At 32.7% G+C, this 17,132-nt stretch overlaps 1 protein-coding gene and 1 long non-coding RNA gene across 2 annotated transcripts in view; one reads left to right on the forward strand and one right to left on the reverse strand.

Moving 5' to 3' along the window:
• LOC127698632 (uncharacterized) overlaps positions 1-17,132 on the reverse strand; it is a 60,119-nt gene that overhangs the window by 35,420 nt on the left and 7,567 nt on the right. The window lies entirely within an intron of this gene.
• The window catches only part of LOC127698618 (serine/arginine-rich splicing factor 6-like), a 29,310-nt gene continuing 15,201 nt past the window's right edge, over positions 3,024-17,132 (forward strand). The window contains exons 1-2 of the mRNA XM_052202174.1: positions 3,024-3,083; positions 13,597-13,731. Coding sequence (XP_052058134.1) covers positions 13,609-13,731 — 123 coding nt within the window. The 5' untranslated portion in view covers positions 3,024-3,083; positions 13,597-13,608. The remainder of the gene's footprint in view (positions 3,084-13,596; positions 13,732-17,132) is intronic.

The raw sequence follows: 17,132 nt of genomic DNA on the forward strand, positions 1-17,132 counted from the left end.
TGGACGACACACTAAACTCCAAAACATATAAATGAACTAAAATTAAAAAAACATACAAGACTAACAAAGGCCAGAGGCTCCTGACTTGGGACAGGCGCAAAAATGCGGCGGGGTTAAACATGTTTTGTGAGATCTCAACCCTCCCCCTACACCCCCACCCAATGTAGAATAAACAAACACACAGCAATACGCACAGTAAAACTCAGTTTTAAAAAGTCTGAGTCCGAGTTCAAAATAGGTAACAAAAGAAACTAAGCAAAATGACAATGATACATAAATTAACAAAGGACTACTAGCAGTTACTGACATGCCAGCTCCAGACCTCAATCAAACTGATTGAAAGATTATGTCTTCATCATATGAAAAACAAGCACAATCCCTCCCGTTAGGGGTTTAGTATTATACCATCATAAAATATATGAGAAGAACATAACCCGTATCATGCCAACAACTGGGTTTAGAATGAATGTGTTTATTTCCGATGCAAAGATCCTATGAGTGAATCAATATTAATACCAAAATATGCCATCTTTAATGACCTGACAACAGATCGTAACTATATCCCTTCTGAATAAGTCTGTGTAAAGGTTTGGTTAGCTTTTGAGGTGAATGTCGACATTTTTGTGCTTTGTATAGAATATTACCATAAAAGATTGGATGTGAAATACCTGAACGTATAAGATGTCTGCGTGTTGATTTATATTTACGAATGATGTCCTTGTACCGATGATAAAATTTAGTAAATGTTTTGACTAGTTTGTGATATCGAAAACCCTGGTGTAATAATTTTTCAGTAATACAGAGGTTTCTTTCGTTAAAATCAAATACGTTGTTACATACACGAGCGAATCGAACAAGTTGAGATATATAAACACCATAAGATGGTGACAAGGGAACGTCACCATCTAAAAATGGATAATTAACAATAGGAAATGAAAAATCATCCCTTTTATCATAAATTTTGGTATTAAGCTTCCCGTTAAAGATATAGATATCAAGATCCAGGAAAGGGCAGTGTTCATTGTTAGTATTAGCTTTATTTAAAGTCAGTTCAGCAGGATAAATCTCGTTAGTGTACATACTGAAGTCGTCATTATTGAGAGCCAATATATCATCCAAATATCTAAAAGTGTTATTAAATTTTTGTATCAGATGTTGTTTCGATGGGTCTTTGCTGATTTTAGTCATAAATTGTAACTCATATAACAATACAGAAACAGGTAAGCAATAAGTAGTGCACAGTTAGTCCCCATTGGAATTCCGATAACTTGACGATATACGGAATCTCCATAGCGAACAAAAATGTTATCTAGTAAAAATTCAAGAGGCAGTTATCGTTTCAAAGCAGGTCCAACTGACATAGTTCTTTTGTTTGTTGTTACTAAAAAATGTTCAGAATTTTCATTATTACAAGATTTACTCAATTTTTGTAAAAGATTCCAGTTTTCTGGTCTTTATTAACATTTGCACTTATTTCGGAACATATTTTCTATTTGTATGATCTTTCTGCCTTTTTACAAGCTTTTCTATACTCTTGAGCGGCAGGAGTAGAAAGATTTCCTGTAAGTGTTATTGTATAGAAATTTGTTAACCAGTCAGTTTTTTCGTAACTTTTAACCGTATTGCGCAAATCATTGCAAGAGTCCGAGAACCGTTGGCTTTGTTTTGGATTTTGTTTTTTTAAGTTGGGTATTTTGTTGACTTATTTTGCTGATTTTTTTTTTTTTTTTGCGCTTTCATATAGATTCGATGTAAATGATTGTACAGCTGGATCACTGCTAGTAAAAGAGTTATTTGTAAACAATGCTAATTTAGTTTGAGTTTCTTTACTGGTGATATCCTTCACATATGAACTACGGCTTCAGGTGACCAAATAAATTTTCCTGGAAGGGGATCCAGTTGTGTTTGGCCAAGTTAAAAAAAATTGTGACACAGAAAAAAATTAACAATGTATAACTGATTGGACAATGGTTTGATATCGATGCTACTCATGGATTTCAAAATAACCAACCAAGCTAAGTAAATCAGAAGACACAAGTGTATAATCAACAAGGCTACATCCATTATATGTTATAATGAGTGTTTACCATGTAAATCACCAATCGTTCATCCATTCAATGTTCTATTAATAAAGGCTTGTTTCTTTACAAAGATCAAACAAACAACTACCACGTGCTATTATTAATACGTTTGAGGTCAAGATTATTTCTTGGCATTATACTGTCTTCTACATAATAATCATCAACTACATATGGTTGTTTAGATTCATCAAATGACACCTAGTCTGCCAAGGTATTTGTGTAGGCATTAAAACCAACATGCACCATTATATCTCATTTACAATATTTTTCAATTTCAGACAGTAAATGTAAATTAATATCTGGTACATTACAACGGGAGTTATCAGGCGATACATAAACAGCAGCTAAATATAAGTCTTTAAAGACTTTTGGTAAATTGACGAAATTCAATGTATGGTTAAGTTTAACCCAAGCTATATATGATCAGAGACATATAATACAAGAGATTGGCAACTCGGCGAAATCCCGTAATAACACGCGGCCTGATCATATATCAGAATGCCATTATGGATTTATTTTACTACATTTTTTATACAAATATGTTGATACCGCCAGAATAACGTCTGGCTTTTTTGTGTTTTTTCTACTGCTTAAAGATATCAGATTAAATTCTGGTAAACACATTTTTGGTCAGCATTAGTCCAAGTTTCTACAAAACCGAGTATATGAAACTTGGAAATTGTTTTCAGAAAGTAAGGATCTTGCGATTTATCTGTGGTTAATCCTTCAGTATTCCACATACCAATCTTGTGTGAATTATGGGGTGATAAATGTTTTGATATATTATATCAAGGATTTGTATAGTCATGATTGTAAGAACATTGATTATAAGAGGGTCTTATATATACAGTGAAAAATCACACGTGACGAATACTTATGGCCACGCACTGCATTTGATATCCAAGTCTCAAAAACTCTTTAAACAACAACCATTTGAAAGTACTTTAAGTTTAAGCTCTTATACGATACTGATTTTAGAAAATGCTGTAAAGATTTGGAGACGTAAGCTTCCCTAATCATTTTATAAGTGTAATAATTTGGTATAGCATGCTTACAGCATTTATTTCTACATGCACAGCAATTACTAAGATGTTTATCAACAAGTTGTAATTATTATTTACACCCTTTGAATTGTTTTTGGTATCAAACCAAGACCAAGTTGGTTGATCAAGGACAAAGCACAAATATTGACAAAATATTTTCTATCGTCGGACGATCGGTCACTTATGCATTCCCTCTTTTCTAATGTACCTATTTTTGCCTGCATTGTCCAAGCAAAATGTTTTTGAAGTAAAGTGACTATTAGCGCAGCATCTCTTCTACATTTTTCAATCTACCTAATTTTTTGTAACTGCTTAGATAATGGGTCGTTTCGCCCTGTGCCATTTCGCACTGATTTAATAAATTAAGAAGTTTTTGATGGATACTGAAAGTTTCATTTTATTAGAATGGTAGAAGAACCCCTTGACAGCCTTGAGAGAAATTTTATGATCAATAGACCAATTACGAGTTGCTTTTTTATGAATGAGTTATGATAATTGACCCAAGATTACTGTTCATCTGGACCTTTAGGCAAAAATGGCCATGTCTTCACCACAAAATTACACTGAATGTTGGCAAGCCTCTGCATCTGAATATTTTTTAAGGCATGGCATGACCTTTTAAGATATTTAAAATTCAAACACATTTTTTATTTTTTCACAAAGTTAAAAACTTAACTGAATTTTGCTGAGCACTTTTTTTTCAACCCTGCAGAAGATGATAAAATAAACTAACACTTGAGTTTCACTTGATATTGTCCACTCAGTCATGCAGTTTAAATCCCCTATTGTTGTCAGATATCTATTGTCCATTTTAACTAATACTGAGTTCACTTCAATTATTACCTCTGAGGCTCAAGTTCTCAAACATCTTTCCCAACTTGGTTTATTTTGGAACCTTCTGTAGGAATGAAAAAAGTGCACATGTTTTTAATTTTCCAAAACATAAAATGCATTTGAATTTTATATATCAAGGTCATGCTATGCCTTTAAAAAAATTCCGATTCAAAGGTTTGTCTGCACTCAGGTTAAATTTTGTAGTGTAAACATAGCCATTTTAGCTAAAAGGTTTAGATAAACCTCAATTGGCGTAAATTACGTCATTGAACAATTGGAAATGTACTCAATGTTTCCTGCTAGTCCAAAAATTTTGATGTCTTGTAAGACTTTTTTCATTTATTTTTTCTGTGATGCCTTCCCAAGATGTTATAATGTTGAAGCCATTTTTTAGCTGGACTTTTAAAGAGCAAATATTGTGTTCAACTTTAAGACCAAATTTTACCGTTAAATTTTCTCTGGCTGCTAGAAATGTCTGCACATACATGTATACCATTTTTATACAAATTCTAACCTTTTCTGTACTCATTGGTACAAATAATTTCCCAAAATATCTAAAAAAAGGAATGATGAAATAAGATACAATTCCAGCTGAGATGAAAATGACCCAATTAAAAAAACATATATATAAAATTGAGAATGGAAATGGGGAATGTGTCAAAGAGACAACAACCCGACCATAGAACAGACAACAGCAGAAGGTCACCAACAGGTCTTCAATGCAGCGAGAAATTCCCGCACCCGGAGGCGTCCTTCAGCTGGCCCCTAAACAAATATATAGACTAGTTCAGTGATAATGAACGCCATACTAAACTCCAAATTGTACACAAGAAACTAAAATTAAAAATAATACAAGACTAACAAAGGCTAGAGGCTCCTGACTTGGGACAGGCGCAAAAATGCGGCGGGGTTAAACATGTTTATGAGATCTCAACCCTCCCCCTATACCTCTAGCCAATGTAGAAAAGTAAACGCATAACAATACGCACATTAAAATTCAGTTCAAGAGAAGTCCGAGTCTGATGTCAGAAGATGTAACCAAAGAAAATAAACAAAATGACAATAATACATAAATAACAACAGACTACTAGCAGTTAACTGACATGCCAGCTCCAGACTTCAATTAAACTGATTGAAAGATTATGTCTTCATCATATGAATATCAGGCACAATCCTTCCCGTTAGGGGTTTAGTATCATACCATCATAACATATATGAGAAGAACATAACCCGTGTCATGCCAACAACTGGTTAATATCCCTAGATTCCTCACTGGAGTGTATATAAATCCAGTGTTCTCCCCAGGCCCTTAAAGGACGGCGGGCCCGCTATGTATAATTTTTTACCGTGGTGGTATCGTTCTTACCGCGATGTATAATTTTTCTCCGTGGTGCTAAAATTTTCAGTTAAAAAATCGTAAATCGGTAAGGTTTCAACGACTTGTTAAATCTTTTCCGTGTGGTATAAAATTCCAGGTGAAATTTGACCAGTTCAAATCAGTTCAACACGGATTGTTTACACCACATGATCGATTTACCTTTATGAGGTTAACCTTTGTTGATTGGATTTAATCGATGTAATTAACACTTGTTACATGTTTCTTTTGTGTTTTAATTTAGAGATCATAACTTTATGATCAAAGATAACTATTTTAAGGCTTCACTCACCACCTGACAAGTCGGCAAATACTTTGTACACAAACCGTGTTGACCCGATAGTTGTACACACGACGGTACATATTTTGTACATTATAAAGTTAGCTCAATACTTTAACTTATATTATAGTTTTATATGTCTCTGATTAAACCATGGCAAAAATTATCTTTACTTATGACATAGTTATTGCATGATATTCCGGTTTCAAACTGTCAACAAGTAATTCAAAGGGGAAGGATCACATGACCCAGTTAGTTCACGTAGAATATTCAAGATTATTTACAATTAACTGCAATCTATTCTATTTTATAAATACCGTTCCTACTCGCTTATTAGTCGGAAAATTGGGAGTAAAATTCATAATCCAGAGAGGGGGACCGACTAATAGACGAGATCTAGCGACCAGAGGAAAAATCCAAGCTTGAGAAAAGTGGTCAGGAGTGAATTTCCTGGTCAAAACTACGTTTTTGATTGCCAAACCTATATAAATCAATAAATAAAAAGTTTTTGTTGAAAATAAATGACTACAATACTGTCTTTGTGTTTTATTTGTTCTTTGGTAAACATTTTCTGCAAATTCGTGTTGAAATTCTACTGTTTCCGGTTTGTGTATTGATTTTCATGGTCACATGGTTTTCCTATAAACCCAAAAGAAGAGCCAAGAACCAAAAATGAAAAGGAGATAATAATGTACCAAATATGTGAAAGGATGTTTTCAGCGGAGTTATTGTGTCATTATTGTGATATCATGATATCAATTCAATGCTTATAAATCATATAATAATCAAAAAATAATTTTAAGATTCATTCCCAAAATCAAAATATTATTCATTAAAGTGTCTCAGTAAACAAATTACAAAATTGATTGACAAGCCAATATAATCCATTGATAACCCCAATTAAGAGACAAAGAGTTGTATTTACTAAAGGTGTGAAAACTATCAGTGATAGGTAAACAGATGACACTAATGAGTTGGAGTTAGTTATTTTAATATATTGATTAGCTTCACTTAATTTTTTTAATCCTTTAATCATCACAATATAATAAGAATTATGAAGTGTACATGCTCATTTAACACCGAGTTATGTATGCTGTGAAAAATATTTTCATCAAGTGTTGATTGACTTTAAATTTTTCAGGTTCATATTGGTTTATATTCGCTTTTCTCAAACAATAGGTTGTTAGTCATACCCTACAAAATCATTGATGCATTACGTAAACAACACATGGCTAATCTAACATTTGAACAGTGAACAAAACAAGAGAAATGAATACATCTTTATTATTAACAGCAATATAAATTATCATGATGAGCATCAACTAAATTCAAACCAAACAAACATTAATGCAGAAATGAATATTATTCCTGGATTTGCATTGGTTTTACCGGCGTTCAGTTACTGTCAGCTGAAAAAAAAATGCCCAAATTTTGTCCGACTTATACGAGGGTCAAGACTAAATCCTTAGAATTTGGAGCTGAAAAGGGCCCCGACTTATAGTAGGATCGACTATTAGGCGAGTATCTACGGTAAAATGCATGACTGTACCTTCAAACTAGATATCTATATCCATATGATCATTAATGAATAACAGAAGTGATCTTGCAAATTTAATCCATAAGCACATGTTAAATCTATTTATATCTACTTCCTGTCATTTAGGCGGGAAAATAGGGAGACTTTGTTGTTGACATTGAATATGGTTACTTATAGATCTATAGACCTAAGATAAATTTAGGAATTCTTTTTAAATGGATCATAACAAATAAAGATTTAGATGTCAGTGCAGTATTAAGTCTGTATCTATGTTTGATTATCACCAAAGACAAGAAAGGTTAATATTTACATGTTCAAATCTATGGCAAAATGTTTTAAAATTTATGAAAAATTTCTTCTTATTAAAATTTAAGATAGAAACTGGTTCAAATTATAACACAATTTTGTTCTTGTTAATTTTATATCTCCTTATGACAGGAATCCTTTCACATAGAAACTAGAAAGTTTTTTAAATTGAACATTTTTGTTCTCTTTTGAATCTGGGAACAGTATATCTAACAACATATATGTTCCTGTTTGAATGATATTTTATTTTTATTGATCATGGATTTTATAAAAGATTTAATTACTTTAAATTTAGATGAATATTATGTAATGAATCATGTTTTATTTATTTTTAAAAAATATTAAAAGTATACAAACTGTTTATTTGTCTTTTTAACAAATAATATTCTGACATAACACAGTACCACAGTATTAAAACAAAACAAGAGACATAAAAAGTGCAGTAACTAGAAATATAGCGACGCCATGCGACACAACTGATTGTATGAATCATTTCACCAAGCTGTTCACACGCATTACCCTGGTGCTATCCAAAAATCCTGGGGAGAACACTGTAAATCTACAAACTGAATTTAATAAAATTTAAAGGCCCTGATATTCTGGAATGTTGAATTTATGTTATCTGGAAATTCTTGTCCATCAATTCAAATCTTATGGAGTTTGGTTTCTAGATTTATTATTATACTCTTAGTCATGAGGAATTTTGAAAATTTAAAGATTAATTGAGTCCCATAAATTATGTGTCATTTCTGATCAGAATGCAGAGAACAGACTATTTTATTTTTATTTTTTAATCGTAACTCGCATGTTCTCATGAGATTATGTTAAGAGAAGTTTTGAATTACCACGTTGTTGAAGATTTTTCAGGGCCAAATCCACCTTCTACCATTTTAGCTCTCTATTTATAGCATATTAATTTTGGATTTAGTGAAAGTATTCCAAAATTTTGTCAGTGTTCTCCCCAGGCCCTTTTAGTGTTGCAGTATTGCCAAGGAAAACACTTCATAAGTATTTAAGGATTTTACCCTTTCTCCGACCACATGTTCTTGTCCTTTTTTTTGAATCATATACAATTATTTCATTATTGTGTAGTGTTTACAAATAAATGTTGAACCTGCATTGCTTTAAGGGAAGCATTCCAGAAGGTCAGGGATTCATTACAAGCTGGTATTTGGTGATAACGTTTTTCTTGCATTGCTATTATCAAAATCCAATAAAGGGTAAACAAAACGCAAAATCTTGAAAATGAATACAAAAAATCGAGTTTACTTTCTAAATTTCAATAGATAATAATTAAATATTATTTTAAATCAATGTTAACAGAGGATGGCTTGGATTTGTAATAGAATTTAATGATTCATAGAAACAGCCATTATGTCAACATGTAAACAGGAACAGGAAGTTGAACAGGGTGACAATTTTGGAGGGAAAATGTACTATAACTAGTACTGTCAAAAGTTTTCCAATACAATCTTTAAAGGTGGTGGTAATGTTTCAATTGGCAAATATAATTCTTTATTGATAACTCATCTTTAATAATAAAAAAAATGTATTCCTGTAAACATAAAAAGGTTTCTATAAGATGATTCTTGGAATATGTTAGCATTTTTATGCCCCCGCCGTAGCGGTGGGGCATTAAGTTTTACCCTTGTCCGTCTGTACGTACGTCCGAAAAAAGTTTCTGTTCTCTAACTTGAGTTTGCCTCAACCAAATGTTATGAAACTTATACACAATGCTTATAACCACAAAACACAGATCAGGTTTGAATTTTGGTGGCGTCACTTTTACCGTTCTAGAGTTATGCCCCTTTATAAATGGAAAAATTGCAAAATATTTAGTTTCCATTCTCTAGCATAAGTTTGCCTCATTTATTTTCTTGTAAATATCAAGTTATTTTTAAAATTGGAGTTATCTTCCTTTGTCCATGACTATAGTTGAATCAACTACAATCAATGCTTTATACAATGCAATGTTTAATTTTGACTTCCACTGATAAAACACAGATCAAGTTGAATTTGGGTAGTGTCACTTTAACCATTATTGAGTTATGCCCCTTTATAAATCGAAAGATTGCAAAATTTTTAGTTTCCATTCTGTTCCTTAAGTTTGCCCCAACCAAACATTATGAAACCTATACACAATATTCATTACCACAAAACCAAGTACACATTTTTTGTGTCCGTTTTCGTACTAGTTTGCCTCAACCAAATGTTATGAAACTTATACACAATGCTTATTACTACATAATACAGATTAAGTACGAAATTTGGTGGCGACCCTTTTACCATTCTTGAGTTATGTCCCTTTATAAACATAAAAATTACTGAATTCTCTAACTTTAGTTTGTCTCAACCAAATGTTATAAAACTTATACACAACCGTTCTAGACTAGAGTTATGCGTGTTTACAAATAGAAAAATTGCTGAATTTTAAGTTTCTGTTCTCTACTTAAGTTAGCCTCAACCAATTGTTATAGGACTTACACACAAGGCCAAAAAAAAATGTATGTCTGTTTACGGTTACCCGACCTACCCTACTTTTGAGTGCCGACCCTAAGTCATTTTATTTCCGTGGTAAAGTGAAAAATAAACTGAACTCGTGTCAAAAGCGAAGTTAGTGTTGCAAATGATATAAATCAATTGCCTGATACATCCCAATGTTCACAATCGTGAATATGACCATGATGACAGCTGTTTTAAGGAAATTCGCAACTCGTGTGATGAAATAAACACTTTGCCGCCATTTTTTTTCCAAGGGAAATAATCCAATCATCAAAAATACGGGTAAACTCTGCCCATGAACAACTCGAACCACAACAAGTCGAAACGGCATGACTCAAAATCATGTCACAAAAAATAAAATGAAAATACCGACCTACCTACCCTATTTTTATACGACCGCAAAAAAATTTTGTGGTCGTATATTGGTATGACGTTGGTGTCGTCGTCTCCGGCATCGTCGTCCGAATACACAATGGTTTTCGCACTCTAACTTTAGTTTAAGTGAATGGATCTCTATGAAATTTTACCATAAGGTTCAATACCACAATAGGAAGGTGGGGATTGATTTTGGGGGTTATGGTACCAACAGTTAAGGAATTAGGGGCCAAAAAGGGGCCGAAAATAAGCATTTTTGTAACTTTCAGACATAACTTGTGTGTTAGCATATGGATCTCTTTGACATTGTACCACAAGATTCCATATCACAAAGGGTCAATGCTGGGATTGATTTTGGGGTTAATTGCCTCAAAATTTTAGGAATAAGGGGCCAAAAGGGGGCAAAAAACAAGCATTTTTCTAGTTTCATGACAATAACTTGTGTGTAAGTGTATGGATCTTTCTGAAATTTTACTACAAGGTTCCATTTCACAAAGGGAAAGCTGGAATTGAGTGTTGTGGTAATTGCCCAAAATGTTTAGTAATAAGGGGCCTAAAAAGGGGTTTAAAATAAGCATTTTTTAGTTTCTAGACAATAACTTGTGTTCAAGTGTATGGATCTCTCTAAAATTATATTACAAGGTACCATACCACAAAGGCAAGGCTGTTATTGAGCTTGGTTTGGGGGGAAAGGGGGGTGGGGTGATGAATCATAAGGGGGGCGGGGGTCAAAAAAGGGGTAATTTTTTTTTTTCCTTTTTTTTTTGTTTAAAATTTACATTTTAAGTTAGTTATTTTTTATCACGAAGAGAAAGTAGGAATTGAGTTTTGGGGTTAATTGCTCAAACATTTATGAATAAGGGGCCAAATATTGGTCGAAAATAAGGATTTTTTTAGTGTGCTCTAATGTTTAAGGAATAAGGGGAAAAAAGGTTAAAAAACAAGGGTTTCTATTTTAATAGACAAATAATTGAGTAAAGAACATTATTTAAAAGCAGTGTAAGGTTGGTAATTCAAACTCATTTAAATATCTCATCTACACTGCTTTTAAATTATGTAAATTGGAAATTTGCCAATAACTTTATTGTTAATAAATGCATTGGAAATTTGCCAACAATTTTAGTGTAATAAACTTCATTGGAAATTTGCCAATATAAAATTTTGCTGATGAAGGTTTTTTGTTTACCTTTAGCCTTGACTATGAAGTCATTTTCTATTTTTATAGCCTTATGATGTAGTTGAATTATTTAATACTTTTATGATGTGTTTAAATGGGGTTTTATCATGTTTATGGTTGCAAATTTATTGTTTTAGTATAATAAACTCCATTTAAAATTTGCCAATAAAAAAAATTTTTGTTTATTTTTAGCTATGATTATGATGTCATTTTCTATTTTACTTTTATGGTTGCAAAGAAATTTTTATTTTTAGATATTACTGTTAAATGATGCTGATTAAGGTTTTTGCTATGTTTAGCCATGACTATGATGTCATTTTCTATTTTAATATCTTTATGATGTATTTAAATGGGCTTTTATGGTTACAAAGGAATTTTATTTTTAGATATTACTTTAAATGTTGCTGATTAAGGATTTTTGTTTATTTTTAGCCATGACTATGATGTCACTTTCTATTTTAATACCTTTATGATGTATTTAAATGGGCTCCCATGTATTTAGATTTTTGATTATTTATACATGTTACCAAATTGGTCCACATTGAACAAAAACGGTCCAAATTTCAACTTTATTACATTACATCAAACATTGAATTCTACATATTCTTTGATATATTGAAATTAACAAACAATTTAGTTTATGGAGATTCCACCATAATAGGTAAATTAAATTTTTTCCAGTTCTTACACCACATTCATCCTGTGTCAGAAACCTATGCTGTGTCAAATATTTAATGACAATCCAAAGTCATAGCTGTATCAAGCTTGAATTTTGTGTCCATACTTGCCCCAACTGTTCAGGGTTTCGACCTCTGCGGTCGTATCAAGCTGCGCCCCAGCGAAGCATTTTATTTTAAAGTATGTAACCTTAAACAGACATATATTTTTTTTTGGCCCAATGCTAATTACCACAAAACTCAGATCAAGTTCAAATTTGGGTAGCGTCACTTTTACCGTTCTTCAGTTATGTCCCTTTAAATCTATATGATGTGCAAGCGGGGTCATCATCTGTGTCCACATGTGGACACTATCCACATTTTTTCTTGAAGAAATAATGTAGAAAGAGCTACTTACACTCATTCATGCTTTGCAAACGTACACGGAATTTACATATCCGTCTCTGGTCCATGTTTTACCATTGTCAATATAACATCCGGTATTAGATTTTAAAACGAAAGTAAAGTTTTTGACAACGTTATTTTGCACAAATAAAGAGTCTAAGGCAGATATAAGTACGCTGATGTTGCACACTTCGAATGATGCACTGCCAATTTAACAGTTTATGTCAGAACTTCGAATTTGAATCAAAGAAAGTTTAATATCGTATTTTTTTTATTGTCAATCATTGGGATGGCAAACTCGGCAACTGATTACCATAATTGCCTTTTGTTTATTTTGTCTTAAGGGATTAAATCGGGATAATATATAAAATGTCCGGCTTGCTAAAAATAATTTTGGAAGCCCTGGTTGCAACCTTGATATTTTTAAAAATACAGGTCTTTGTCTATTTAATATAATATGACTAACGTGGCAGTATAAATGTAACGTCACGTCTGAAACGTGAAAGGTGAATCAATCTTATATCTTGAGCTTACCACTGCGCTATTAAAAAAATCCTGGGGAGAACACTGAATGCATTTGTGTATATGAACACAAGCAACTTTTGGTTTATGACTTTTCAAGAAACTGATTATTTATTCTTCTCTCCACATTCCTTGAGATGAATCTCGTAATCTTATAAATATCAACATAGATACTGACAAAAATTTTATGCCTTAATTATCTTTTACTTGATTAATTGCAGCTAGCAATATTTTTTACAAAATCCAAAAATTTCAACCAGTCTGACTCTTCCCTCAAAATTATTTTGGTTTACAAAAAAGTTGAAAATTGTGAATTTTTAGAAGTTTTCATTTATCTTATGCTTGTGAAATGTCAGTAAATTAGATAAGGGCTATTCCTCATTTGGAAAAGTTGCATCATGTTTCATGAATATGTGCCATTTCAAGTGTAAAAATGTGGATTAAAAATATCTCAATAAGAGATGAAACATGAAAAAATACATTAGTATCTTGTTCTTTTTCAGACTCAATTCAAAATGGGAACAAGAGTATATCTTGGCAGACTGTCACATCATGCAAGAGAAAAAGATGTTGAAAGATTTTTTAAAGGCTATGGAAAAATAAGAGATGTCATGTTGAAAAATGGTTATGGTTTTGTTGTAAGTTGTATTTACAGTATACTTGTAACATCTACATATTATTGTAAATTATTAGTTATGTGTGTAACATAAATTCTGAAGTGTAGTTATTACTTTTGCAGAGATATGTATACTAATTATGCAATTTTGCCTGTTTATATAAAGTAAAAGTTTAATTCACAAAGAAAAAGTTGTCTTTATTGGTATTTCCCAAATAACAAGTCTGTTGCAGTTTCAGCATTTATTATGGGAGAAGTTTGTTATTGAATTGCTTTAAACTGTAGCTTAATGCATTCACCATGTTGAAATCCCAAGAACTGTTAGGTAAACGCTTTCCTTATTTTCCTCTTTGGAAAATTTAGGAACAAGGATAAAGGCAGAGAAATGAAATGAAAATAGATTTCTCCCAAGTCAGGAGCCTTTAGCCTGTTAGTCTTGTGCACTGTGTGAAACCTCCGCTCCCCAAAGGCCAATAAGAAACGTATATGGCGAGCACTGATACTTGGGAACTCACCAATGTCGTGAGTGATATTTCCCTGGCCAGTTGAAAAATTTTGACAGTTGCCAGGCCTTGAATTGTCAAAGGTTCATGAATTTTAAGTCTGTTGTACCAATTTCAATGTGGAGTGTTACTAGACAATGATATTCCTAGCTCTTTGACAATTTATTAATTGTCATGATCATGATAGGCAAGCTAAAACATTATTATGACGACCTTGACACATCATTGAAGTAGCATGCTAAAACTTAAAATATGATCCCACTGATTTCATTTCTTGACGTGACTGAAATAAATGTTTTATTGACATAAATGGGTATCAATGGGTCACAAATAACACATTTTATAATATGTTTATCTTCCTATGGTCCATTTATGTTTATTTTAAGAGAAATACAGGATGGACATTGTATTTGTTAACCAGATTTGAAAGCCGTTTTTATACATGTACGCCTGTTTATGGGACGAATTATATTATACCGTTGTCTGTCCGTCTGTAGTCAACATGTCGGACACTAACTCAAAAACGCTTCAACCAATTTGCATGAAACTTTGGTGTATTGTTTATATTTATTGACATGAGCTCCGTTTCGTTTTTTATAAATTTTAGATTTGACGTTTCCAAGTTTTGGGGTTTTATTCATTACAAAAAGGGGGATTTTCCGACAATAACTCAAAAACGCTTTCACCAATTTGCAAGAAACTTTGATGAATTGTTTATATATATATTGACATGAGCTCCCTTTCGATTTTTATACATTTTAGATTTTACGTTTCCGAGTTATGGGGTTTTATCATTACAAAAAGGGGGATTTTCCAGTTTTCGGACATTAATTCAAAAATGCTTTGAGCAGTTTTCATGACATTTTGGTGAATTGTTTATATCTATTGTTGTAAGCTCCCATTTGATTTTTATAAATTTTAAATAGATTTTACATTTCCGAGTTATGAGATTTTATTCATAAAAAAGGGGTGATTATCAAGTTTTCGGACAAAATCCCTAAAGTGCTATGAGCAGTTTTCATTAAACTTTGGTGACTGACTTATATCTATTAAGATAACCTCCCTTTGGATTTTTATAAATTTCTGATATGACATTGGGAAGTTATTGAACTTTATTCTTTGAAAACGTGACGGGTGTATCATGCGTTCATGGCGCAGCTGTTTATTAATACTTCTCTGAATGTTCAACAAGTTCAATCTGGTCATTCTTGTGGCAAATTTTGATATAGTAATTTCAATATGGACAAGTTTTTAGCGTTTAATAATAAAAAAAATAAAGGAATAAAAAAGAAAAAGCAAAACTAAAAAACTAAACATATAAAAAAAAACCTTTAGTGCAGAACTTGTACACACAGTGTAATTTTTCCTGTTTTCATTCAATAAAAATGTGATAATCACAATCATGACAACTTTGATAGAAGAGGTTGCTCAATAACTTCAGTATTTGTTATTATTATAAGGTCTGGTCATTACATAAAAAAATCTTTTGACTTGTGGTTAAAACCTATATGATAGATTTGTACCCACCTCCACAGGTAATCGAAAGATAAAATAGATTGCTCCCTTATAACATGTATAACTGAGAATAATATTTATGTAAATAGTAATTTAATTTGTCAAGTTACTAGATTTAAAATAATATTCATTAGTACATACATTTTGTATGTAGACTTACATGACATAAAATAATAAGGGGCCTCGGTGGCCGAGTGGTCTAAGTAGTTACTACTGGAATCACTAGCCAGTCAACACTGAGGTTGTGAGTTCGAACCCCGATCGTGCGGGTGCACTCGACTCCAATCTTAATTGACTAGGATTGTCAGTTTTCCTATCGAAGGTCGGTGGTTTTCTCCGGGTACTCCGGCTTCCTCCACCAATAAAAACTGGCCGCCACGAAATAGCCCAAAAGCGGTGCTTAAAAGTGGCGTTAAAACACCAAAAATCAAATCAAATCATAAAATAATATCTTTTTATTACATACAATAATTATGCATGGAAAAGATGGCTAGTCCCAAGAGTAAGTCAATTGCCAAAGCTGCTCGCTAATTTGGCGAGTAAGAAAAAAAAGGTTTTTATACGACCGCAAAAAAATTTTTGTGGTCGTATATTGGTATGACGTCGGCGTCGTTGTCGTCGTCGTCGTCGTCGTCCAGCGTCGTCGTCCGAATACACATTGGTTTTCGCACTCTAACTTTAGTTTAAGTGAATGAATCTCAATGAAATTTTACCATAAGGTTCAATACCACAAAAGGAAGGTGGGGATTGATTTTGGGGGTTATGGTACCCACAGTTAAGGAATTAGGGGCCAAAAAGGGGCCAAAAATAAGCATTTTTGTAACTTCCAGACATAACTTGTGTGTAAGTGTATGGATCTCTCTGACATTGTACCACAAGGTTCCATATTACAAAGGGAATGCTGGGATTGATTTTGGGGGTAATTGCCTCCAAATTTTAGGAATAAGGGGCCAAAAAGGGGCAAAAAACAAGCATTTTTCTAGTTTCATGATAATAACTTGTGTGTAAGTGTATGGATCTCTCTGACATTGTATCACAAGGTTCCATATCACAAAGGGAATGCTGGGATTGATTTTGGGGGTAATTGCCTCCATATTTTAGGAATTAGGGGCCAAAAAGGGGCGAAAAACAAGCATTTTTCTAGTTTCATGACAATAACTTGTGTGTAAGTGTATGGATCTTTATGAAATTGTACTGCAAGGTTCCATATCACAAAGGGAAAGCTGGAATTGAGTTTGGGGGTAATTGCCCAAAAAGTTTAGGAATAAGGGGCCAAAAAGGGGTCAAAAATAAGCATTTTTCTAGTTTCCAGACAATAACTTGTGTTCAAATGTATGGATCTCTCTGAAATTGTACTGCAAGGTACCATACCTCAAAGGGAAGGCTGGGATTGATTTTGGGGGTA

Source organism: Mytilus californianus, unplaced genomic scaffold (assembly GCF_021869535.1).
Source record: "Mytilus californianus isolate M0D057914Y unplaced genomic scaffold, xbMytCali1.0.p SCAF_4, whole genome shotgun sequence".
NCBI lineage: Eukaryota > Metazoa > Mollusca > Bivalvia > Mytilida > Mytilidae > Mytilus > Mytilus californianus.